Source organism: Mesoplodon bidens (assembly GCF_964165515.1).
Source record: "Mesoplodon bidens genome assembly, chromosome: 3".
In the NCBI taxonomy this organism is placed as follows: domain Eukaryota; kingdom Metazoa; phylum Chordata; class Mammalia; order Artiodactyla; family Ziphiidae; genus Mesoplodon; species Mesoplodon bidens.
Genome location: NC_138178.1, coordinates 42,001,675 through 42,026,454, shown reverse-complemented (window position 1 = coordinate 42,026,454; position 24,780 = coordinate 42,001,675). Strand labels below are relative to the sequence as shown.

Genomic DNA, 24,780 nt, shown 5'->3' with positions numbered 1-24,780 from the left:
TTCACAGCTCCCTCTCAGAGGTGCAGGTCCCATCCCTATTCTTTTGTCTCTGCTTTTTCTTTTTTGTTTTGCCCTTCCCAGGTACGTGGGGAGTTTCTTGCTTTTTGGGAGGCCTGAGGTCTTCTGCCAGCGTTCAGTAGGTGTTCTGTAGGAGTTGTTCCACATGCACATGTATTTTTGATGTATTTGTGGGGAGGAAGGTGATCTCCACGTCTTACTCCTCCACCATCTTGAAGGTCTCCCTCTTTGCAGTTCTTTTTGTTTTGATAGTATATCCCACTAAGGATGTTCAGTCAAACTACTTATATTTTTTTAAATTACTTATTTTTAAGTCACTTTATAGTTCCTGTCTTGTGGTTATGCTACCAACTTGATACAAAGAATAATTTAATTTTGCTTTTGCTTTTATTGTGAATTTTTAAAAATTAATTTTAGAATTATATAAAATGTTGAAGTGGTTGAAATAAAAACAATAAAATCAAGGTATTTTCAGAGAAATCTAGCTTCTTTCCTTGTCTCTCTACCCTGTTCTTGCCTCCCTTTTTTAGGGGACCAATTGAAAAAAAATTGTGTGTTCTCCTTCCTTTTAAAAAAATACGTGTGTCTGTGTGTGTGTGTGTGAATGTGTGTATGTGTTCCCTCTTTACTTTCTTAGATAAAAGGTAGTTTAGTATATATACTTTTCTTCATCTTCTTCTACTTAATATATTCTGGATATCACTCCATAGCAAAACAGGGAAATTCTTTTTATTTTAGCTGTATTTTGTGGGTATATCATAGTTTAACTAATCCTAGGTTAATATTTAAGTGTCCTTTATTTTGAGGAAATGCTGACATATTTTATTCTTTTGTAATATAATTACAAGTTAACATAATACCTTGTGATTGTATCTGTTTGATTTCTATAGTTATCAAATCTTGTAACCCAGTGGTGTTTAGTTTCTACAACTACCTTCGAACTCATCCTTTGCTTATTCGAAGAAACCTTGCCTCCCCTGAAGGAAGTTTGGCAACCTTAGGTCTCAAAACGGAGAAGAACTTTGTTGATAAAATTAATCTCATAGAAAGAAAATTATTCTTTACTACAGCAAATGCTCATTTTAAAGTTGGATGTCCTGTTTTAGCCTTGGAGGTACTCTCCAAAATTCCAAAAGTTACCAAAGTGTCTGCCTTACCTTCAGAAAAAGATCAGCCTGACTTCATTTCTAAAAAGACGGATGATGTACCTTCAGAATCAAAAACTCTAAGTGATGGTGATAGAAGTTCTGGAATTGATTGGTCAAACGTAACTTCATCACAGATTGACTGGAGTCAGCCAATAGTAAAAGTTGAAGAGGAACCTCTTACTCTTGATTGGGGTGAAGAGCACGATGGTGCCTTGGAAGAAGAGGAAGAAGATGCAGTCGGTTTAGTAATGAAAAGTACAGATGTCAGGGAAGAAGATAGACAAAAAGATCAGGAAGCCCCAGACCCTAATGTGTTATTGACTCCTCAGGAAGAGGATTGCCTTGAAGGTGATTCTGAAGTTGATGTGATTGCTGAACAACTAAAATTCAGAGCTTGTTTAAAGATCCTTATGACTGAACTAAGAACATTGGCTACAGGTTATGAAGTAGATGGTGGAAAACTCAGATTTCAACTCTATAGCTGGCTTGAAAAGGAAATTGCTGCCTTGCATGAGATATGTAATCATGAATCAGTTATTAAAGAATATGCCAGTAAAACATATTCCACAGTAGAGAGTGATATTATGGATCAGGAAGAAATGGTGGACAAACCAGATATTGGTTCCTATGAGTGGCACCAAATAGAAAGGCGGAGACTACAGGCTAAACGAGAGCATGCAGAAAGACGGAAGTTGTGGTTGCAGAAGAACCAAGATCTCCTCAGAGTGTTTCTTAGTTACTGTAGCCTTCATGGGGCCCAAGGTGGTGGTCTGGCCTCAGTAAGGATGGAACTCAAATTTTTGCTACAAGAATCACAGCAGGTATTGACTTTACTTTTGTTTTCAATCTTGGTTATTTTAATAATTTCAATAACTTTCCTTTATAGTTGTAAAGCTCTTTTTACTGGTTAATCTTAATGTGATTAGCTCCTCTATTCATAGGAGGCACATATTTACACTCTGCATGCGTCTTTTTAGACAAAAATTGAGAGCACAGCTGTGTCAAATTCATCTTTACATCTTCTGCATCTAAGCATAGGACCTGGTACGCAATCAATTTTTGTAGAATAAGTGAGCAAGCACATTAACATATTGCTTTTACTCAGATGTTTACTGCCAGTATTTTTATCATATAACTATTAATTGCTTTTTTTGTCCTTCATTTTAACTACGGAAAAAATAATCTCCTATCACTCACAGGAAACTACGGTGAAGCAGCTCCAGTCTCCACTACCACTGCCTACCACCCTACCTCTGCTTTCAGCAAGTATTGCTTCAACAAAAACAGTCATAGCTAATCCTGTATTGTACTTAAATAATCACATCCATGATATACTTTATACTATTGTTCAGATGAAAACACCACCTCATCCCAGTATTGAAGATGTGAAGGTAATGTAGAGTTTATGATCATTTGGTATTTTACACACTGAGAAGGTAAATGTGTTATACTTGTCTTCCAATTTGAACTTAGAAGAAATATTTTACAGTACTCTTATCTGCTACCTTCTCAGTCTGATTAGTTCAAGACCATTTGTCCAATGAGTGTAATTTGAAAGTAAGCATTCTTGAAATTCTCCCATTTGCCACAGCTTGGATGTAGTTTAAGCTAAGTGAAGTAAGTCAGACAGAAAGAAAAATACCATATGTTATCACTTATATGTGGAATCTAAAAAATGAAACAAATGACTGTATATAACAAAACAGAAACAGACTCCCAGACATAGAGAACAAACCAGTGGTTACCAACGTGTGTGTGTGTGTGGGGGCACATTATGGGTAGGGAATTAAGAGATACAAACTACTAAGCATAAAATAGACAAGCAACAAGGATATATTGTACAGCTCAGGGAAATAGAGCCATTATTTTGTAATAACTTTAAAGGGGAGTATAATCTATAAAAATATTGAACCAATGTGCTGTATACCTGAAATTAATATGATAGTTTCTTCTTACTTGTGGAAAAGTTATTATCTTCCTTTAAGACAGGCAAATACTTTTTTGCTAGTAAAATTCATTTTCTAGACAGTATTCTTGCCAAATATTCCTTTGGATTCTCCATCTCCTTTAAATGAATCAGTAAGTAGAAATATTTATAACTGTTTGCTTAGATGCCAGGATATTATGAAAATATAAGTGCAGGGGGGTATCTTTGAGGGAACCATGATTGATTAGAAATAGTCCCAGAGAAAGTACCCTCATTACTGTCTCCCTGATGACTGTGTTTTATTGGAGGCTGTGGAATAGTTTGGGGCAATTAGAGTTTTGGCAGAGTTACTACCCCAAATTAAAACTATATCCTATGCTGAAAACTTAAAAAATGGATAGATTCTAAGAAACAGTAGGGAGCGTGGCAGGATCTGGAGAGATGATCAGACTTTCACTGTGCTAGCCTAAGTGTATTTGTACTGTGCTTTTTCCAATTCCAGTGGCTGATGTCATTTCAGGTCCCCAGTATTTTTATTTTTAATTTTTTTGTTTGAAAGGCACATTCAATCTCTGGTAGTACATTCTTCTGAAGGACCCAAGGTTTACTGGTCATATCATCCTATTAGAGACTTCTAATCCATAGCATGAATTAATCTGTATCAGTATTTTAGCAGAGATTACTTAAATTATTTGATAGGTGAATATGGAAATGCAGAAAATGCATTCAATGCATATAACTCTAAGTAAACATTTCTAGTTCCTAGAAATTTGGATAAGCTTTCAAAAAGTATGAAACTATTTCTAAGATCCCTTCAAATTTTAAGATTGTGTGTCTCAAAATGTTGATTCAGTGTGGCATTGTAGGATGTGGTTTTTACATTATATTGATAATTTTTAAACTTTCAAAATTTAAAATTCTAAGACTGCATTACTTCTAAGTACTAAGTGGATTACTTGCTTTCTGGAAAAGTAACCATTTCAGACAGTGATTGATATACTTTCTAAACATTTAATTCATTCTTACTGATAAGATCAAGTTTTTAGTTTCATCAAGGAGAAGTTTTCATAAGGCAACTTTAAATAAAAGCTCTGAAAATTCTCTGCTTATTTTGGTTCTGCTTTTTTTGAGTATTACTACTTAAGCTATTCATTAGCAGGCTAGGACACAGTCCCAGCAATGTGAACGTTGGCACTTTGCTTAGGGCCTGCTAAGTGGCAGGCTCACAGTAATAAATATTTGATAAAGATGCATATGAATAATTAGCTTTGTTGTGAGCATGGATATTGAATTGGATGAGTTTTATTTTAGAAGCTTTAAGGTAGAGTTAGTAGTCTCATGTAGGACCTAGTTTTATTTATGATATTGCTAGTTTCCTGGGTATTTTCTGATTTTTAACATACTACTGCTGTGTAGAAATGTTAGTACAAAATGTAACTGTGGCTGTTTTGGTTTTAGGTGCACACACTTCATTCACTAGCAGCATCACTTTCTGCATCAATTTACCAAGCATTATGTGACAGTCATAGCTACAGGTAAAAAAAAAAAAAAAAAAAATTACCCAAATAGTATTAATACAGCAAAAGCATTAGACTGTTCCAGAGTTATATTAAAGTTCTGCTTCCTAGGGACTGAAAAATCCTCAAATATGACCACCATGTGCACTTTAATAGATTAGAATGAGAAATAAAATAATTATTTGTTTAGTTTAGCTGTTACCTAGTAACAACAGAGACATACAGAAAATGACAAATAGTAAAGGAAAATTATCATCACCATCTTTTTTTTTGTTTTCAAGAAAAGAAGTATTCACTATCCAAAGTAATTTATGATACAAAGTTTTCTTATTTTTTCCCCCTTAGGAACTATTCCTTTTAGCATTAGATTAGTTTCTGTTTATTTGGTTTTCAGTTGAAAGAGGAAGAACTTTTGAAAAATGAGAAAGTACATTCCTAACATTGAACTATTAAAATCAATTTTACTTACCCATTTCTGTATGTCTTTAGAAGTGATATCAATAGATGTAATGGTTTGAATTTTTGTTAAATGTCTAATTGCCTTCATCAGTGTATACTCTGTATTTTAATGACTAGGGCAGTATAAGTAGTAAGAAATTGAATCACTTGGAAAGATGACCTAGATTTAAATGGATTATCTTAATAAATGAAAAGTTTGTAATATAAATAGAATCACATTAAATTTATATTACACATATATCTAGATTTTTTTCTTATAAATTCAGCAGCCTCTTGTGGGAAGATTTGTTATTGCATAGAGAATTACTCTCTCAAAATGGCCTGTTCTCTGATGTTAGCCTAATAAGGCCATGTCTAAGTAACTCCAAAAACTTGGAAATGTAAATAAGTGAAAAAGAGTTTGTTTGGTTGACTGTGGTCATCTTAATGATCTAAGACAACTTCTTGGATATCAGTCAGTCACTGCTTAAAATGGCGCCAGATAAGAATCCAAATAAATTTTGTTTAAATGTGTATTTTCTAGTTTTTAGGCTGTGATTGACTCTCCAGGGAGTCAGATTTATTTTCTTCTTTTGTACTTCCCCCACTCCGTAAAGATGAGCAAAGTAAATATTTGGGCACATTTGGCTTTAGGACTAGGTATTTCTAAAATAGGATTCTTCAGATTTTAGTTGATGTTTTAATTCAGAGTTGAGCTTGCACAACTTTACAGAACTAAGAAATGCAACAAAATAGTGCCCTGAAACTTTCTGATATGTCTTAGTACCATCAGTAGTCTCCTTACAGCAGACTTTAAAAAAAATACAAATAAGTGAATATAGAAAAGATTTTTAAGTATTAAGTGGCATTTGGAAAAGGTTTTAATGACAAAATGTCATCTGCCTAAATAGAAAATTTGGTATTTTGTTTTAAAAAGCTATCGATAAATATTTGTAACTAATTTAAAGAACTTTCTGAAATAAGTTTTTATTAGAACAGTGAACTCAGTTTTAAGAGTTTTGTTTTTGTTACAGTTATCTAAAATAAATATGCTTGTTACCTCTATTAAGATGATAAATAACTGAACCTTATTTGTTTTAGCAGTCAGACAGAAGGGAACCAGTTTACAGGAATGGCTTATCAAGGGCTTCTTTTAAGTGATCGTCGAAGGCTAAGGACAGAAAGCATTGAAGAACATGCAACACCAAATTCTTCTCCTGCTCAATGGCCTGGTGAGAATTTGAGTGGTGTTTTTTGTTTGTTTGTTTTTTAGTCTTCTGTTTGGGAACTCCTTTTTACAAAGCTACCAACTGGTTTCCTGATTGTTGTTGTTTGTGGATTTGGTGAATAGTTTTTTATTTGTTTGTTTTTGATAATGTTTTCTGCCATGGATTAGGAATTCTTAAGTACTGTAATGTTGTCTGAAGACTCAGAAAGTTAAGGCTTCAAAAACCAGCTGTGTTGACCAGCATAAAAAAGCAAGGTTTAACATCCTTCGCAAGGGTGAGCATGTCATGTTTCTTATCCTTAGACATCCCGAATTAGAATCTTAGAGAGCCAGTATCACAGAGCCTTTTTTCACAGATACATCAGAATACAGTTATTCTCAAGAGTGCAGATGTATGTTAGGAAAGGAGTGACCATTCTGTGGCACATATATCATGATGTCTGCCAGTCCTCTTCCTCCGGCTGGCTCTTTCTCACTCTCCATATCAGTTATTTCAAACCTTCTCCATTCTCTTAATATACTTTCCTCGTCTGCCATGTCACTTAATTTTTGCTCTACTTGCTTTATAACTCTGTGGTTACATGTTAATGATCATTGTGAAGAGTGGCAGTAGAAGGAAGTGACAGACTTCAAGTGTGTATTTAAAATTCATTTATGCATAAGTTTCTCAAAACATATTGTTGTCGTTTTGACTTTTTATTGAAATAATTTCAGACTTAACAAAAGTTTCAAAAATGGTACAAACAATTCTTGTGTAACCTTCACCCAGATTCCCCAAACAGTGACATTTTACCATACTTAGTCATTCACTCCTCCTCTCTCACTCACTCACTTATTGTGTGTCTGTGTGAATATATACTTTTTTCTGAAATATTTGAGGGTAAGTTGCAGACATGATGCCCCTTTACATCTAAATGTATCAGTTTATCTTTCCTAAAAACAGACATTCTCTTATTGTACATAACGATAGCACTGTTATCAAATTCAGCATCTTAATATTGATACAATACTGCTCTCTATAGATATTTTGACAATTTCACCTGTTGTCCCACTAAGGTCTTCCATGTAACATTTAATTGTATTGTCTCATGAATCTCCTCTAATATGTATTCCTCCTTCTTTCTTTGTCTCTCATGACATTTACACTTTTGAAGAGTACTAGCCAATTACTTTTTAGAATGTCCCTCCATTTGGGTTTTTCTGATGTCTTCTTAATATTAGATTCAGGTTATGAAGAGAGATTGTACCCTTCTCAGTGTAAAATATCAAGAGGCACATGATGCCACTTGGTCCCATTACTGGTGCCATTAACTTTGATCACTTTGTATGGTAGTTTCTGCCAGATTTCTCCTTTGTAAAGTTACTTTCTTTTCCTTTGCAATTAGTGAGTATCTTTTGAAGAGAATGTTTGAGATTGTGTAAAATATCACACTTTTACACACTAATTATACCATCCAGTGATGACTCCTGACTGAATCAGATATTACTGATATTACTGGGATTACTAGATGGTGATTTTCTAATTCTAGCCCTCCTTCTACGTATTAGTTGAAATTGTTCTGTAAGGAAGAGCTTTCTCTTCTCTTCTTTTAATTTATTTATTCACTCATTTATTATATCAGTAGGGATGAATGGATTCTTATTTTATTCTATAGCTTATAAACCATTCCTATCATTTATTTTGTTGCTCAAATTATGGATATATATATATATATCTCCATGTGTATATATTCACACTATATATAGAGTATAATATAGATACATAATTTTGGTTAAACTGCAAATTTGGATTTTTTTTCCTTCTGGAGCTTTATGCTGATATACTTCTTATAATACTATATACCCTTACAGGTGTGAGTTCACTTATTAATCTCTTGAGTTCAGCCCAAGATGAAGACCAGCCAAAATTGAACATTTTGTTGTGTGAAGCTGTTGTTGCTGTGTACTTAAGTTTATTGATACATGCTCTTGCCACAAATTCCTCCAATGAATTATTTCGACTTGCAGCCCACCCATTAAACAATCGAATGTGGGCTGCTGTTTTTGGGGGAGGTGTAAAACTTGTTGTGAAACCTCAAAGACAATCCGAAAATATTTCAGGTAAGATAAAGTTGATACCAATAATGTATGTAAATGTAAATAGTTTCCAATGTAAAAGTAAAATGTTTTTTTTAATGTTTAAATATTTTTTATTTTGAAAATCACTGATGTTTAAGGTATAATCACTCTTGTTAGGGTAATAAATAACTAAACTCATGTTAGAATAAAGAATATAGTTTCAGTTTAACATTTTTTGGTAAACCAGGACAAATTTGAGGAGGATAAAAAAGAAAAAAGGAAAGGTAATGGTAAGCGAGGAGACAATGTTAAGGAATAAGGTCATGGAAAAAGGATAGTTTTTAATTAGAGAAAGAAGATTTAAATAAATCCTCATAATCTTTACAGAGTATACCAGTAGTTGGCTTCGGATTAAGTTTATGGTCATAGACAAGAAGGCTGTTCCAATCATTCACATGGTTTTTAAATTCCATTTTCTGTCCTCTTTTCTTATGGACCAAAATAGATTTTTTAGCCCTCTTTTTAAGATGGTAGGATGGTAAGATATAGACTGATGCCATGGGAAAGGTTTACACCTTGGCGCTGAAACACAGAAATTGTCCGTCTTAATTCGTCCTTAGAAATGGTCATATTACAGATGAGGAGTTAGTGGCACAGAGAGTTTAAATGGCACAGGTTCTAACCTGTGTCTTTACTGCCCAAGATCACATCAGATGGATAGGTTCCTATGTAAGTCAGAGTAAGGTAGGCAGTCTTATCGACTTGTGTTGTCTCCACTCCCACTGCATGTGGATGACTCTTATATCTCCATCTTCCTACCTACTTGTAGTCCACTGTAAATTTAAAAGTTTTCCTCCCAAATCACTTCTTTTCTCTTCCTGAGTTTTCTATTATTTTTTCATGGTAGGTAATACATTCATCAAATCATCATGCTTAAACCTCTGAGTACGTATTCATGTTTGCATTTACTTACACCTGCTCTATGCCAGGCTTTTGGGGTATGGGAGTGAACGAAACAGACAAATCCCTTACCTTCATGAAGCTTACATCCAGTAGAGGTAAACACAATAAATTAACAAGTGATAGTATTTCAGGTATGGGAAGAACTACGATAAAAATAAAACAGAGTGACTGGACAGAGAATGATGAGGGAAAGAGGATGGGAACAGTTTAGTTAGGATGATCAGAAGACACATTTCTGATTAGATAGCATTTGAGCAGAGTCCTAAGGAAGTTGGGAATCAGATCGTGCTGATATCTGGGGCCAGAGCATTTCAGGCAGACGGAGCAGTGAGTGCAAAAGTCATGAGGTAGGACTAGTTTGACCTTTTCCAGGAACTACAGTGGAGGCCAGAATGGCTATCCTGATCCAGGGGAGTGTGGTCAGAGATGAGGTAAGATAAGCAACTGGGGCCAAGGTCATTGAGGGTTTCATGGGTCATGTAAAACTATCGTTGTTGTTCTAAAGAAAGATAGGAAACTATTGGAGGGTTTTAAGCAGAGGAGTGACATAATCTGATTTAGGTTTTCAAAAGACCCACTCTAACTGCTATGTGGAGAATAGACTGTGAAAGAATAAAAGTAGGGACCCCATGTGGGAGGCTCTGGGAATAGCCCACTTAAAAGATAATTGTGGATTACCATCAAGAGTGAATGGATAAACAAAATGTGGTATATAAGTACAATGGAGTGTGATTCAGCTGTAAAAAAAGAATGAAGTATTAACACATGCTATATAGCTAGCATGAACCTCAAAAATATTATGCTGAGTGAAAGAAGCCAGGCACAAAAAGTCACACATTGCATGCTTCCATTTATATGAAATATTCAGAATAGGTAAAGCCATAGAGACAGAAGGCATACTGGTGGTTGCAGTGGTCTAGAGGGAGGGAGGAATGGGGAGTGACTGCTTAATGGGTATAGGGTTTTCATTTGGGGTAGTGAGAATGCTTTGCAGCTAGATAGGGATGGTGGTTGCACAACAGTGTGAATGTACTAAATGCCACTGAATTGTACGCTTTAAAATGTTTAATTTTATGTAAAAGTGGTTTAGCCTAGTGATGGACAGAGTGAAAAGTGGTCATATTCATCAAAGAGAACTTAAGATAGAATTATCATTTTCTGTGACGGGGAGCTTCAGAAGAGGACCAGGTTGACTTCTTTCTGGTTCTCTCATATCCAATTAGTTCTGAATCCTTTTGATATTTCTTTTATGTATTTCTCATATCTAACACTTCCCCTAGGTCTTTACCACCCACCATACTAGTTCAGGTCCTTCTTGTGTCAGATTCTTCCACCTTCCTCTCTAATTGATCCTGCAGACTATATCTCATCATGTGCCTAATTCAAGACACTTTCATGAGAATTGCCCGTAGGATGAGCTCCCAGCTTCCTATCCACAGGCTTGTCCCACCCTAACTCCAGACTGTCGTTGTTATTCCCCTCCCTGACACCTGTGTAGCAAAAGAAGTTTACTCCTCATTTAGCCAAACCTTTGGTCATTCATTTCTGGTGTCAGCTTCCTCTTTTCACAATGAGCTTCTGCTTTTCTTTTAAGGCATGCTTTACATCCTACATATTCATTCAATGAATCTTTCTTGAACAACACAGCCAGAAATAATCACTCAAGCACTCTCTGTACTATTTGTTGAATATATCATTTATTTAAAACACTGTATATAGAATCGCTTGAATTCTTATTCTGTATAGCACATAGGCTGCTTCATTGCAAGTTAATCTTTTATACTCTATCCTCATCTGCATCTCTGCCATGATTGTTGGAAAACTGATGCAGTAACTAGAAAAGTTTAGAAGCACAGTTGTAAGTAATTTAGTCTACACTAAAAGCATGGCAAGAGTAGGATGAAAAGAAAGGTTAACTCTTTGAATTAATAATGGAAAATAAGGCCAGTTTTTTTTTCTATCCTTATTCAGCACCTCCTGTTCCTTCTGAAGACATAGATAAACACCGCAGGAGGTTTAACATGCGAATGCTGGTTCCTGGAAGACCTGTAAAGGATGCTACCCCACCACCAGTGCCTGCAGAAAGACCATCTTACAAAGAAAAGTTTATTCCTCCTGAACTCAGTATGTGGGATTATTTTGTTGCAAAGGTAAGGGGCGTGAGGAATGCAAGCTTTATGTGTGTCTGTTTTATTAACTCTTATGTTTGCATCACATAGGAATGATGGGGCAGCTTCTGGGTTGAATCACCATAGTTTAGACATTAATCTCTCAACTCCAGAAGCTGAATAATCATTCAAGAATGATCAGATACTTGAAATGGACCAGACAAATTAAAATCATATGGGACTTAGGTATAAACCAAAAGTTAGTTTATTAACATATAATCAGTATCATCCTTTTCTAGGGACTGGAATACCTGTATCTACCATCTAACTTCCCTTCTTCTGATTATCAGTAATTCCCTTGGTCAGCATGAAATCAGAGCAGAAGGAGATGGATGGGTATTTGAGGGTTTCATGAGACCACGGGTTTCATGAGGCCCCATGACATACCTCTGTTTCTCCAAAGCAGAGAACACTTCTCTGGGGATCAGAATACTCATTGTGACTAGATCCAACATAGTCCCATTTTGTACTGTGTTGGGGGTGTGCTTTTCTGCACTTTGTTTTTTCAAGCACATCACCTTCTATTGATAGGTTTCCTTCTTTACCTGTGTTCCCTCTTTACATGTGTTTCATTTATACTTCTTCCCACTCCCCAGATTGTTTGGAAGCAAATCCAAACATCATGAAATTCCATTCATAAATATTTCACCATTTATTTTTTAAAAAGAAGGATTTTGAACCAGTACCACACTAGCATTATCACACACACACCACACACACCATACACACCACACACACCACACATACATACACACACAATTCCTTAATATCATTAAGTATCCAGAGAGTGTTCACATTTTTCCCCATTATACCTTAAATGTTTTTGAACAGTTGGTTTGTTAAATCAGGGTCCAAAATAAGATTCACACATTGCAATTGGTTGATATGTCTTAAGTTTCTTTTAATCTATAGGTTCTACCTCCATCTCTCTTTGTTAAATTTACCCCCCCCCCTATTTTTTGCCCCCAAATTTGTCCTTTAAAATTTCTCTGTGGCTTTTGCTGATGGCATCCCCATGTTTGGTCTTCTGACCATGTTCCCCTGATTTCTGTTTTTCTGTAAAGTGAAAGTTAAACTTAGAGGCTTTATCAGATTCCATTCTGAATGGATAGGGAAAGGGGAGTATTACTTCATAGGTGGTTTTGTGTATTTCCATCAGGAAACTCTCTTTTTGAGAGGTTAGTTGATGATCTTTGCCTAAGTCCATTATTTTAAATTTAGGGGAGTTTTAAAATTATGATAATGATATCTTCTCATTTAGTCTTCATTTATTTGCTGGAATACTTTCTTCCATCATCCTATTTGGTTATCCTGAATTACATTTTGAAAGAGAAAGACAGGATAAGTGCTTTATTCTTTGCTTCTTGTGCCAGTTTTCAAAGTGATGAGTTGATTCTCTAGCATCCTTCAGAGGAAGCAGTGAACTTTGTTTTGTTATTAGTTTTGTTATATTATGGATTTAAACATTTTGTGTTTTAATCCAGTACAGTTATTATTCTTATGGATGTTCAGATTGTCCCATCTTTGCCAATGAAAGCCTCTTCCAGTTGGCTCCTGAATCTTTGTGAGAACTCTTCCAGTAGTCTTTGAGTTTCTTTTCTTTCTAGTTTAAGTCATTCTAGGCTAATTTTGCATATTTCCTTCCCCAGAGTGGGAACAACCTCCAAAGAACCTGGTTCCTTTTTGTGGGAAATTATAATTTAGAAACCACAAGTGGGTATATGGGTGCTCATTGTTACTGGGTTTGTCATTGTTTCTAGGTACATATCATTTCTAATGACCAAATAACTATTCAGCTTGATGAGTATACTATAGTTTACATAACCATTTGCCTATCAGTATTTGCTGTATTTATTTTTTCATTTTTATAAATAATGCTGAGATTAGTATCTTTTTAGATAAGCCTTGTTCACATTCTGATTATTTCAGATATATATCTGAAATTTATATATATATATATATCTTTTGATATATATCTTCAGATTACTGATTTATACTCTCTTGAGAATAATGAGCATGCATCTGACTTTACCCTCATTAAGTATTCCTTTTTCTTTTTTGTTAATTTGATTAAATAATTTTTATTTCCTATTAGTGATATCAAAAAATGTTAATGAACCTATTGCCATTAGGTTTTCTACTGTGAGGAATTGACTCTTCATGTTCTGAACAAAATTATCTATTGGAATTATAATGTTTTTCCTTACTTTTAATGAACTCTTTATTTATTAAGGATATTAACAATTTATCTTACTTGTGATACCTTTTCCAGACTCTTTGCCTTTTAATTTTGTTTATGTTTTGACATACAGAAATCTTTAAAAGTTTACTTAGTCATGTCTATCCATACTTTAAAAAAATGATTTGTTACATTGTTTTTAAGCAGAGGAAGTCCTTTCCACTAATAAATGTTTACTTTTGTTATCTTCTCCTCCTTTGTTTCCTCCACCTTCTCTTCCACCTCATCCTTTTTTTTTTAAATTAATTTATTTATTTTTGGCTATGTTCAGTCTTTGTTGCTGTGCGCAGGCTTTCCTCTAGTTGCTGCAAGGGGTGGCTACTCTTTGTTGCAGTGCACGGGCTTCTCATTGTGGTGGCTTCTCTTGTTGTGGAGCACGGGCCCTAGGCGCACAGGCTTCAGTAGTTGCGGCACGTGGGCTCAGTAGTTGTGGCTTATGGGTTCTAGAGCACAGGCTCAGTAGTTGTGGCACACAGGTTTAGTTGCTCCACGGCATGTGGGATCTTCCCAGACCAGAGCTTGAACCTGGATTCTTAACCACTCCACCACCAGGGAAGCCCATCTTCCTCCTAATTCTTTTTAACTTTTTAACTCTCTCTTTTTTTAAATTTCTAATTCTCCTGTTGATCTAAAATGAAGTGAAGATCAGACTTCAGTGCCCTCTTTATCTTCTATTCTCACATTTACACTAGTTGTTCTCCCTTTCCTCCCAATGGCTTAAGATGTTATATTTGTTATATATTAATTTCTTATTTATATACTCTTCTTGGACTATATTTTTGCACTGATCAATTGCTAGACTGCACTTATTTTAATTATTTATTTTAATATCCACTAAGAAATAGTATCTTTCACACTTTAGAAAGATTTCTTAGCTAATCTTACCTATTTTTTTCTTCCCTATGAACTTTACAATCATTGTCAAGTTTCAAAAAAGGAAAAGAAATCCCCATGGGGATTTTTATTGCAATTACCTAAACCTGTAAATTAAAGAATGATAGTTTTTACATGTTTCAGTCTCCTTATTTAGCTTTTAGAGGGATTTGTAATTTCCTTCACTGTAGCTCTTTCACAGTTTTCATAAAGTTTTTCCTTTGGTATTATGTTACTTAATGCACCTTTTTTCTTCAGAGTTTTTGAACTAGTTATTGCTGATAATAAGAAAAAGACCATTGATTTAAAAAAATATTTGTGTCGTATCTAGCTACTTAGTTATTTTATTGAATCTGAGAGTTTTAACCTGGTTTTCCTGACTTTCCTAGGTCTAGTATCATTTTCAAAAGAAAATTTTAGTTTAGGTTGACACCATTTAAAATGTTCAATATTAAGTTAGGATAAAAATAACCCAATTATACATTTAAAAATAACTTCACATTTTATTGCAGCCATTTCTCCCTTTGTCTGATAGTGGAGTTATATATGATTCTGATGAGAGCATTCATAGTGATGAAGAAGAAGATGATGCTTTTTTTTCAGATACACAGATACAGGAACACCAAGACCCTAACTCCTATAGGTAAATAAAGCTTTCCTCTTTTCTTTTTGTCTTTTCTTTTGTAGAAGTTCCTGATGTTACTAGTTTTAAGCAACATTACTATCATGAATTTATACAAGAACTGACCTATGTTTTCAGGTTAGGAATTCTGTACCTTTGGGGTACATTGCTAGATAGTATCACATCCAGTTTCAAAGAATAGCTGGCACAAACATTTTTAGTGAGAAAAAATACATAATTTATTGATATGCTATTAAATTCCATGTAGCTGTGTGGTAATTCTCTTTCCATTAGGTATTTCAGATAATGCAAGTGTAATACATTGTTGCATATTTTTTATTTTCAGAGACTACAAAGGTACTCTTTTTTAATAGTAAGTTATGTTAGAAGAAAACATCTTTTTTTCTGGGTGGGAGATTGGGCCAAACAGTTGACAGGGATCATTACTATATTCTCATGATTTTATTTTTCAATTAAGGAGATTTTTTTTTTGTCCCTTTGAACAGCTGGGCTCTTCTACATTTGACAATGGTTAAGCTAGTACTTCACAATGTCAAGAATTTCTTTCCCATTGCTGGATTGGAATTCTCTGGTAAGTTTGGAATTTGAAAATTAATGTTATTAAATACAACAAATTATCATCAAGTTTCTCTTTACAAAATCCATATAAAAGAACATGTGGTACTAAAAAAATACAGCATTGGAGATGTTATGAGGTCTTATTTATCTTAGGCTCCAGTCTGTGGTTTTAATTCATATGGCAAGAATCACTGACTACCTAGAAGGTTGGAAGAAAAACCAGGAAACCAGCCTGGAGAAGCTAAACATTTTCTTAGCTCATTTTAGAAAGCTGGTCTTCTGTTTTGTTCAAAGCATTAAATATCAAAATGGTGTTAGATTAACATTTTCAGATTTATTTGTACTTTCAGAAGTTTTGGCTCTAAGAATTTGGATCTTGTAAATATGTGGTGATGGTCAACGTTTTTAATCAAAGTAAAATATCATATTCTATTACATTTTAGAGTTGCCTGTAACATCACCATTAGGTATTGCTGTGATTAAAAACTTGGAGAATTGGGAGCAGATCTTGCAAGAGAAAATGGATCAATTTGAAGGTCCTCCCCCCAACTATGTCAACACATATCCAACTGACCTTTCAGTAGGAGCTGGACCAGCTATTCTTCGAAATAAAGCAATGCTAGAACCTGAAAATACTCCATTCAAGTAAGAATTCTCTTACAATGGTAATGAGAGTGTAGCTTGGTTTAACCTTTTTGGAAGTCAGTTTGGCAAAATAATATGCCAGTAGCCTTCAAAACACTCATAACTTTGAACTTGCAATCCTATTTCTAGCACTATATGCCAAGGAAAATATCAGAAATCTGGATAAAAAATTATTTTCCCATATTACCTGTACTTCAATAGACATACTAATTTTATAATCAGGACAATACCTTTATTTTTGTCGTTTTAGGAACTCTTAACAGAAATGTTTTGGGATAACAATCTACATATTCAAACAAGGTGCTACTGACCTTTTGTCAGTAATTTAATAGTAAACACATTAAGGTTTTTATTGATGTTTTGATCTTCTATCTGTCCATCTAGGCCCCTTTTGATAAGCAGCATGCTTTTTTTTTTTTAGGCAGCCAGCCATGGTTTAGAGTATTGCTCATAAGCTTGAAAGAGCAAGGCTGTTTAGCTTGTTAGGCTGTTAAAAATGAAATGTGGGACTTTATATTCATTTATATTCATTGGTGACATGCTGTAACCAACAGAACCAACCTAAAGTATAATTTAAAAAGAGAATAATAAGGGCTTCCCTGGTGGCGCAGTGGTTGAGAGTCCGCCTGCCAATGAAGGGGACATGGGTTCTTGCCTCGGTCCGGGAAGATCCCACATGTTGCGGAGCGGCTGGTCCCATGAGCCGTGGCCGCTGAGCCTGTGCGTCCGGAGCCTGTGCTCTGCAATGGGAGAGGCCACAACAGTGAGAGGCCCGCGTACCACACAAAAAAAAAAAAAAAAAAATAGAATAATAAGAGATTCAATTGACTCTCAGTTCAACCTGTCCATTTAGAGAATCTGTAATTAGAGAATTAATTGCTAGATGAAGGAATGATTTGTAGAACTAAAAATTAAAAGTGAAATAAATTATAAAATTTTGTTGAGCTTAATGCTGGATCTTCTTTGCAATAATGGAGGTTTTAAAAAAATTATCTGCAAATAATGAAACATTTTCTATAGAGTAAAATATAGACTAAAATAGTGTGATATGTTTTTTTTTTTTTTTTTAAACTAGATCCCGGGATTCTTCTGCGCTTCCAGTCAAACGACTTTGGCATTTCCTTGTTAAACAAGAAGTACTTCAACAGACATTTATTAGATATATTTTCACTAAGAAAAGAAAGCAGAGTGAGGTATTTTCGAAAAAAATATTCTCTCTTGTAATTTTCATTTGTTTTCTTTAACATTTCTAATGAAACCAGCTTGATTTATTTGAAATTTACTTTTGGTTGGAACTTATTATCTTTCATACATCATAGGTAATAGTTTATCAAACTACAGAGAATTTTTTTAAGATAAAAACGTACAATTTTTATTTCATAACAATGAAACAACATAGGTCCTTCGATAAATCCTGTATAATCAGGTGAAAGTGGTTATGTCCTTTATAATATTTGCCATTGGGCCTTTACATGTAATAAACATTGTGAGGGTTGGTTCGGGGAATTTAGTATATAAATGAGTATACTCTATGTTATGATTCTCTGAATATCATTTAATTGAAAATACAGCATAACCCTTTAAAAGCATTTTTATTTATTTAGCATTTAGAAATGAACAGCATAAACTGTAGAATAATTTTGTGAGCAAGATTAAACTACAGAAACACCAAATATGAGATGAAGGAAGATTGATTGCATTTACAAAGTGAGGCAGAGATTCTACATTGCATGGTGATTTTTAAGCTAAACATACGTTAATAATGTAATGCCCTACAGAGTTCAAGAAGAATCATGAATTTGAGAGAGTGACACTTTAGAACTTAAAACTATCTCTTCATTATAAAATGAGGGGTACACAGATGTTTTATATATAAGCATTTCAGTCCATTTGGCTATTTAATGAGGTAATGAGCAGTTTGGAGAGTAGTGTTCAGAGTAGAGTGTCAGATGTGATTAAAGATTGGCAACAAAAACTATGAGGAAAGAAAAATTAATTATATTTCACTTAGAAAAGTGAAAACCGAGAGGGACAGTCTGTGTGGCTCAATTTCCCAAGGTAGCATATAGAACTGCTTCTCAAATGTTCTCCATACCTAAGGCAGCAGAACCGACCAGATTTGTTCTTTTCTTTCCACTACTCACCCACTTACCTGGATGGTCATTGTGGGCAGTCCTGTGAACAGTCATTTATTTTTTCTGTAGATTTAAAAATTATGTACTTAAGTGAGGAATTAGAGGAATGAACTGTAGAGATTCTTTTGTGTCTTATAAGCTTACTTGATAAGAAAAGACCCCAATGGTATTGAAATTATTGATGTAGGGTTTTGTTAGGGGAATAAGAGCCAAATTCGTTTCCTCTTTCGTTTAATCCGTTGTTTACTGCATTTCCTATAGTGATACTGAGTTCTATAAAGTAAGATATAGAAATCTAAGAAATAGATTTAAGATGAAAGATACTTGCTCACTTAGGGCTCTGTTATTCACAGAAAGAGAGTTCATTGAAGGATCAATTTTCTGAGTTGTTAGTTCTTCAAATTATTAAACACAGTGATACGCTTTAATTATTCATAAGGTTTCTAGCAGTTTTGTTTCGTTAGATTGTCAGAGCCTCAGAGTGCTATGGAAAGACTGGGTCTAGGTTTCTGGGACCCTCAGACTCTTGCTTGCTCTTGAGGATCTGTTGTCTCCTTTCTCATTTCCCTCTTCCTTAACCAAGTTTCTCCCCGATTCTGCCCCTTACCTCCCCTTCTTTATGCCCCTCCATTTCTGTGCTCTTGGGATCAGCAGCCCAAGCTGTGTGTTCTTTTCTATTTTTCTACCAGAAGAGGCTCTGCATGTACAAGGAGGTGAGACAGAGATAAACTGAACATTTCTTAAAATGCTGTGTAGCGTTGGTTGGCTCCAGGAAGGGAAGTACATGGCTGGGAGCTTGGATGGAAGAATTTTTATCATGTACCCTTTTGCACCTTTGAATTTTAAATTATTGAATGAAATTAATATCTTGTTGCATGCAGTCCAATAGAACTTTCTGTTGATAATGGAAATTTGTGTCTGTTCTGTACGGTATAGTAGTCACCAGCCACATGTGGTTATTGAGCACTTGAAGTGGGCTAATGTGACTGAGGAACTGAATTTTTAATTTTGTTTAATTTAAATTTAAAGCCATATGTGTTTAGTGGCTACTGTATTGAATAGCACATATCTGCTGAAAAATGGTTTTCATTTATGAAAAAAATTTATGAAAACAATGTGAAAGCTCTTGAGGCAAAGTAAAATTGGTCACTTAGTTCAGAAATATGCAGAATTTATTAAAACTACCCATCTAATAAGAGTGTTTTATCTTTTTAGATTGTTAAATAGGATATTGGTGGTCAATAAATTTGGTAAATTCAGTGAATTGATTAATTAGCAAAACTGGCAAAATAATCCTAAGAATGCTAAAATTGGCTAATTTTAAAAAATTACTTAATAAAAATAAAATTCTGAGAAATGCTGAAATTTTAGGTATATTCAGGAGAAGGTATTTTTACTCACTGAGTATGTTAGAGAAGACTATTCCACAAAACAACTTTTTGTGAGATGGATAAATGTGGCAAACTTAGCCACTTGATTAGAGGCAACTAGGTTCTTCTGCAGTTTGGCTTTTGCTGAGTTGGCCCTTGCACACTTGTACCATTCCTTCAGTGTCAGCTGCAGCAGCCCTTGAGCAGTTGCACAAGGCATGGAGAATTGGGTCCTGTTGGCTGAAAGAGAAGCAGGCACTTCAGGAAGTATTGGTAGGAATATATTGCTCCGATCAAACCTTCAGAGGTTTCCACAGCACAGCAGAAATGTTATTTCTGATTATAGCCATTCCTAATGACCCTGTCATCAACCAGGAGCAAGTTATTTGTGTGATTTCTTTCCCATGCCTCATCTCATCAAACATTTACTTATAAGGAGGAAATCATAAGATTATGTATAGAGTAATGGTTGATGTGAATTTTAATCCTTGACTGTCTCTTCATGGATATATTCCTTATGAGTAAGAGTGAAATAATTATCAGTACTTTTAATCTGCGTTTAGATAAAAATAGTTTTTATTTATCTGAAATAAACCCCTATAGGTTAGGAATCTATGTAGTAGAGGATGCATCTGCTTGTACAAGTAGGTTTTATTTTTAGAGACTACAGTTTAAGTTAGAACTTCCAAGTTACATAACTGACATACAAATAATGAATTTTTATTTTGAAATTGCTTTTATATATGTAATACATTAATTTTGCCTGTTTTGCTTTGTGTTGTTTTTTCTGATGACATCACATTTTACTCAGTTTAATTTTTTCCTTGATGTGCTTTTAAATTCATTTTAAAGCTTGCAAGTTCATTTTTACCATCTTTAAGTGATGGAGCAACCATTTCAGTTTGAAAACTTTCATTTTTTTTTATAATTCCGTTTCATGCATGTGTTTTGTGTTTGTGACGGTGTGGTGTTGTTTAGTCTATAGAAGAACATGTGGAGCAGGTCAAACAAAACTGCATAGCAGAAGATTGCCACATCAAGGTAGTATTCCACGCTCTCGAATTTAACTCATTCTTTAAAATTCAAGGAGCTAACCCCTCATCTCTGATACTAACCATGACCTGCCCAGCTGGCTAACTAGTCAGAGTGCTCACTCTCCCACACACCTCACTGGCACAGGGTAGGAGATGCTCCACTGTGTCCAGCTTGATCTTTCTTGCCATTGGTTCTTCTCTTTCTTGCTTCCTTTTCCATCTTCAGCTCTGTCCCTTTTCCCCATCTGTTCTTAAACATAATTGTTTTATCTTGCCTCTTTCTTGATTCTGCCTCTTCTTTTCTCCCCATCACCTTCAACTCTAAGCATTACACCTTCCTCTCATCAATCTCCTTCATTACTTTCTTTTTTTTTTATTAAAAAATATTTATTTATTTATGGCTGCATTGGGTCTTAGTTGCTGCGTGCGGGCTTTCTCTAGTCGCGGTGTGCAGGCTTCTCATTGTGGTGGCTTCTCTTGTTGCGGAGAACGGGCTCTAGGCACGCGGGCTTAGTAGTTGTGGCTTGCGGGCTCTAGAGCACAAGCTTAGTAGTTGTGGTGCACGAGCTTGGTTGCTCCACGGCATGTGGGATCTTCCCGGACCGGGGCATGAACCCGTGTCCCCTGCGTTGGCAGGTGGCTTCTTAACCACTGAGCCACCAGGGAAGCCCTCCTTCATTACTTTCTAACTGTTCTTGTATCCAACTTCTTATTCTTATCTCATCACCCTTATTTAAAAATATTTCACTTCTTATGTGACTCCTTTGTCTTTCTGATTGTGTCTTTTTCTCTCACATTCTTACTGCTGTATCCTTGTGCACTTTTGGAAGAGATAAGAGACATTACTATTATAAATACTAATGAAAATTATGTTAGCTATCTTTTGTGACAGTTACTTAGTATCCTGTAATCTCAATGGAAATTTTTGTAATTGGGGTGATTACAGGGCATCAGAGAATCTAAGCTAATTCCACAACTAATTTTCAACACACTAAAATTACTGGTACCTTTTTTCTTGCTGCTGCTGCTACTGCTACATTTTCTTCTTGTCCTTCTTTTAAGCTTTGTGGGATGTACATATATCTGTATGGAGCTGTGCTGCAACAACTAAAACTGCTAACAAATGTCTTGTAGGTTGAAGCAGATCTGGGCTATCCAGGAGGAAAGGCAAAAATCATTCATAAGGAGTCAGATATGATCATGGCATTTTCTGTTAATAAGGTAAAATCTTTAGTCATTATAAAGAATGTAGTACTTTGTTTTAGTGAAATTGCTTAAATTACTGACTTTGCGTTTGCTTTACAGGCAAACTGTAATGAAATTGTTTTGGCTTCAACGCATGATGTACAAGAACTCGATATTACTTCTCTTCTGGCCTGTCAGGCATACATATGGATTGGAGAAGAATATGACAGAGAATCCAAAAGGTTTGCTTGCCTTATGTAATCAATTTTAAATGTAGTTTTCTTCAAAAAGAACCTATTAAGTGGTTATGCACTTGATTTCAGTTGTCTTGAAAACTATGTATTTCTTTGGTAAGGAGACAAACATAATTGGTTTAGCTGCCAATAAAGGGCTCTGCTTACATCAGTGTACAAATTACTCCTGCTTCTTCCATTAGACCCTGAATTAGTCATAACGTTTGAGTCAGAATAATCCCCAACACCAGAGCCTAATGCTAACAACTGCCACTTTGACATTTAACCCCAAAGAAATGTCAGAAATTACACAATATTCAATAAATTCAGCTGATCTGGATAATTACCATAAAAAGCAGAATACACCAATTTATTAATTAGATTGATTGATGAGTCACATTTACTGAGTAATTTTCAGTGTTTCCTCTTGATTATCTCTCTATAAGCATACCTTTTTTTCAGATAAAAATGTAGCCAACTTTACTTTTCAGTAAAACTATGGACACTGCACCAAGAGTGCAGTAATGCTTTCCTATTTGGGGGTTTCTCCTCCATGTTTTCCGTCCCTCTTGCTTTTCTCCAGACTCTCGGAAATTTTATGTACTAGGAGTGGTGCCATGATAGCCTCTTTCCTTTCTGTTTCTATCTCATTAGTGTATAATACAACTAGGTTTCAGTCATACTTCAGAGTAGATGTAACCATGTAATATGATATGGCCCATCATAAAAATTACTTTAACATTTAATGTGATAATTAGTATCTAAGTTTAAGAAAACTTTTAACTCACATTTCTTTAAAATGTTTGAATTTTATAAATGGGATCTCTGTACTTGAAGAGAACATAGTCTTTTTCTGTACAGGATAAAAAGAAAATCGGTGTTAAATACTTCAAAACAAACATTTGTTCTAATTTGTGCAGCAATAAAATTCTCCCAAACATTAGACTAAACTTATATTTCGCCTAAGGGGGAAAAGTTAACCAGTACTAAAATTGGTGATGATTAGGACTTGTACCTACGTTTTCATTATGAATATTGATACTTTTTTAAAAAAATTAAGACTGTCCTTCAGATAGATAAAAAGCTCTGTAATTGGAATTTGTGTTGAGAAAATGGAACTGTCACAGTAACACATGAATGTTTTCCACAGTTCAGATGATATTGATTATCGTGGTTCCAGTACAACTCTTTATCAGCCCAGTGCAACATCCCATTCAGCAAGTCAGGTGCATCCATCTTCATCCCTGCCGTGGCTGGGCAGTGGACAGACTAGCATTGGAGCTAGTGTGGTACGTTATTTACTATTATGTATGGTTTCTGGATATGGACTCGCTCAAAAATAGGTTGAAATCACTTTAACATAGGAATGATGCTGAAGATCAGAGGCAGTGACCAGTTAGTATACCATAATAATGATAGCTAGCATGCTGTGAGTTTCTTTATGTCAGGTGCATGCTTTTTCTTATAACAACCCTAAGTGGTTTTCATTTTATAGATGAGCAAACTGAGAGGCACAAAGTGGTAAAGCAGAGCTAGAGAGGAATTCATGTCTACTATAAGTGTTTGAAAAATGCCATCAATAGCATTGTTGTTAGTCACTGTAGTTAAAGGGGTCCCATTCTCATGTTCTGCTGTGAAGAATCTGGAGATACTCCTGATTGTCCTCAGGGAGGGGCACTTGGAGGAGAGTTCCCTTTACAACTAGATGAAGCAGCTTGGTATCCTCACAGTCCACACAGACCAGGGCACGCCAGTAAGTGACTATGCTTTCCCAGCCTGTTCAGACAAGTGTCGTATATTTAGTGGGTCAGAAAATCCACAACAGGGTTTATTTTAGTAATAATCCAGTGCAAGAGAATAACTGTTGTCAGAATTAGAGTTGGCCTGAATCATATCCTTCCTTATTTCTTCTGTGATGCAAAAGAAATTCATTTTTATCTTCTTTTAAAGCTTATGAAAAGGAATCTACATAATGTTAAGAGAATGACCTCACACCCAGTCCATCAATACTGTAAGTATATTATTTATATCAAAGGACTGCAAGTGATCTCTATCATTTTGAAGTTGGCCTATAGAATGGGAAATGTTGGAACTCTTTCTTCAGCTTTGTTTCTTATTTTTTGCTTTTCCTTTTGCGTCTCAGATCTTACAGGTGCTCAGGATGGCAGTGTACGAATGTTTGAATGGACAAGACCTCAGCAGCTTGTCTGTTTCCGCCAAGCTGGCAATGCAAGAGTTACCAGATTATATTTCAACTCACAAGGCAACAAGGTTAGTTCCTGGGGGTTACTGCTAAACTTGTCTGAAAAGAACTGCAGATATTTTGAGTAAATAGCTAGTAAAACTACACTTACAAACAAATTCAGTCACTCTGGATTTAAGTTGAGCAGGCAGTTTGAT

General features: G+C 35.1%; 1 protein-coding gene and 1 long non-coding RNA gene across 8 annotated transcripts in view; one reads left to right on the top strand and one right to left on the bottom strand.

Moving 5' to 3' along the window:
• DMXL2 (Dmx like 2) overlaps positions 1-24,780 on the top strand; it is a 169,859-nt gene that overhangs the window by 139,182 nt on the left and 5,897 nt on the right. For 2 of the 3 annotated variants that reach the window (XM_081227960.1, XM_081227962.1), the window contains 16 exons: positions 909-1,987; positions 2,366-2,557; positions 4,552-4,628; positions 6,150-6,280; positions 8,128-8,376; positions 11,269-11,447; positions 15,090-15,220; positions 15,706-15,791; positions 16,222-16,423; positions 17,499-17,616; positions 20,907-20,969; positions 22,097-22,183; positions 22,268-22,389; positions 23,531-23,669; positions 24,331-24,391; positions 24,524-24,651. In XM_081227960.1, coding sequence (XP_081084086.1) covers positions 909-1,987; positions 2,366-2,557; positions 4,552-4,628; positions 6,150-6,280; positions 8,128-8,376; positions 11,269-11,447; positions 15,090-15,220; positions 15,706-15,791; positions 16,222-16,423; positions 17,499-17,616; positions 20,907-20,969; positions 22,097-22,183; positions 22,268-22,389; positions 23,531-23,669; positions 24,331-24,391; positions 24,524-24,651 — 3,044 coding nt within the window. The remainder of the gene's footprint in view (positions 1-908; positions 1,988-2,365; positions 2,558-4,551; positions 4,629-6,149; positions 6,281-8,127; positions 8,377-11,268; positions 11,448-15,089; positions 15,221-15,705; positions 15,792-16,221; positions 16,424-17,498; positions 17,617-20,906; positions 20,970-22,096; positions 22,184-22,267; positions 22,390-23,530; positions 23,670-24,330; positions 24,392-24,523; positions 24,652-24,780) is intronic. The other variant, XM_081227961.1, reaches the window with a different exon arrangement.
• LOC308613889 overlaps positions 16,458-24,780 on the bottom strand; it is a 113,069-nt gene continuing 104,746 nt past the window's right edge. For 2 of the 5 annotated variants that reach the window (XR_014015334.1, XR_014015336.1), the window contains exons 5-6: positions 23,169-23,233; positions 17,775-20,168 (exon numbers count right to left, since the gene is read on the bottom strand). This is a non-coding gene — a long non-coding RNA (uncharacterized lncRNA). Of the gene's footprint in view, positions 17,164-17,774; positions 20,169-21,435; positions 22,114-23,168; positions 23,234-24,780 lie in introns of those variants that run through there. The other 3 variants (XR_014015337.1, XR_014015333.1, XR_014015335.1) reach the window with 3 other exon arrangements.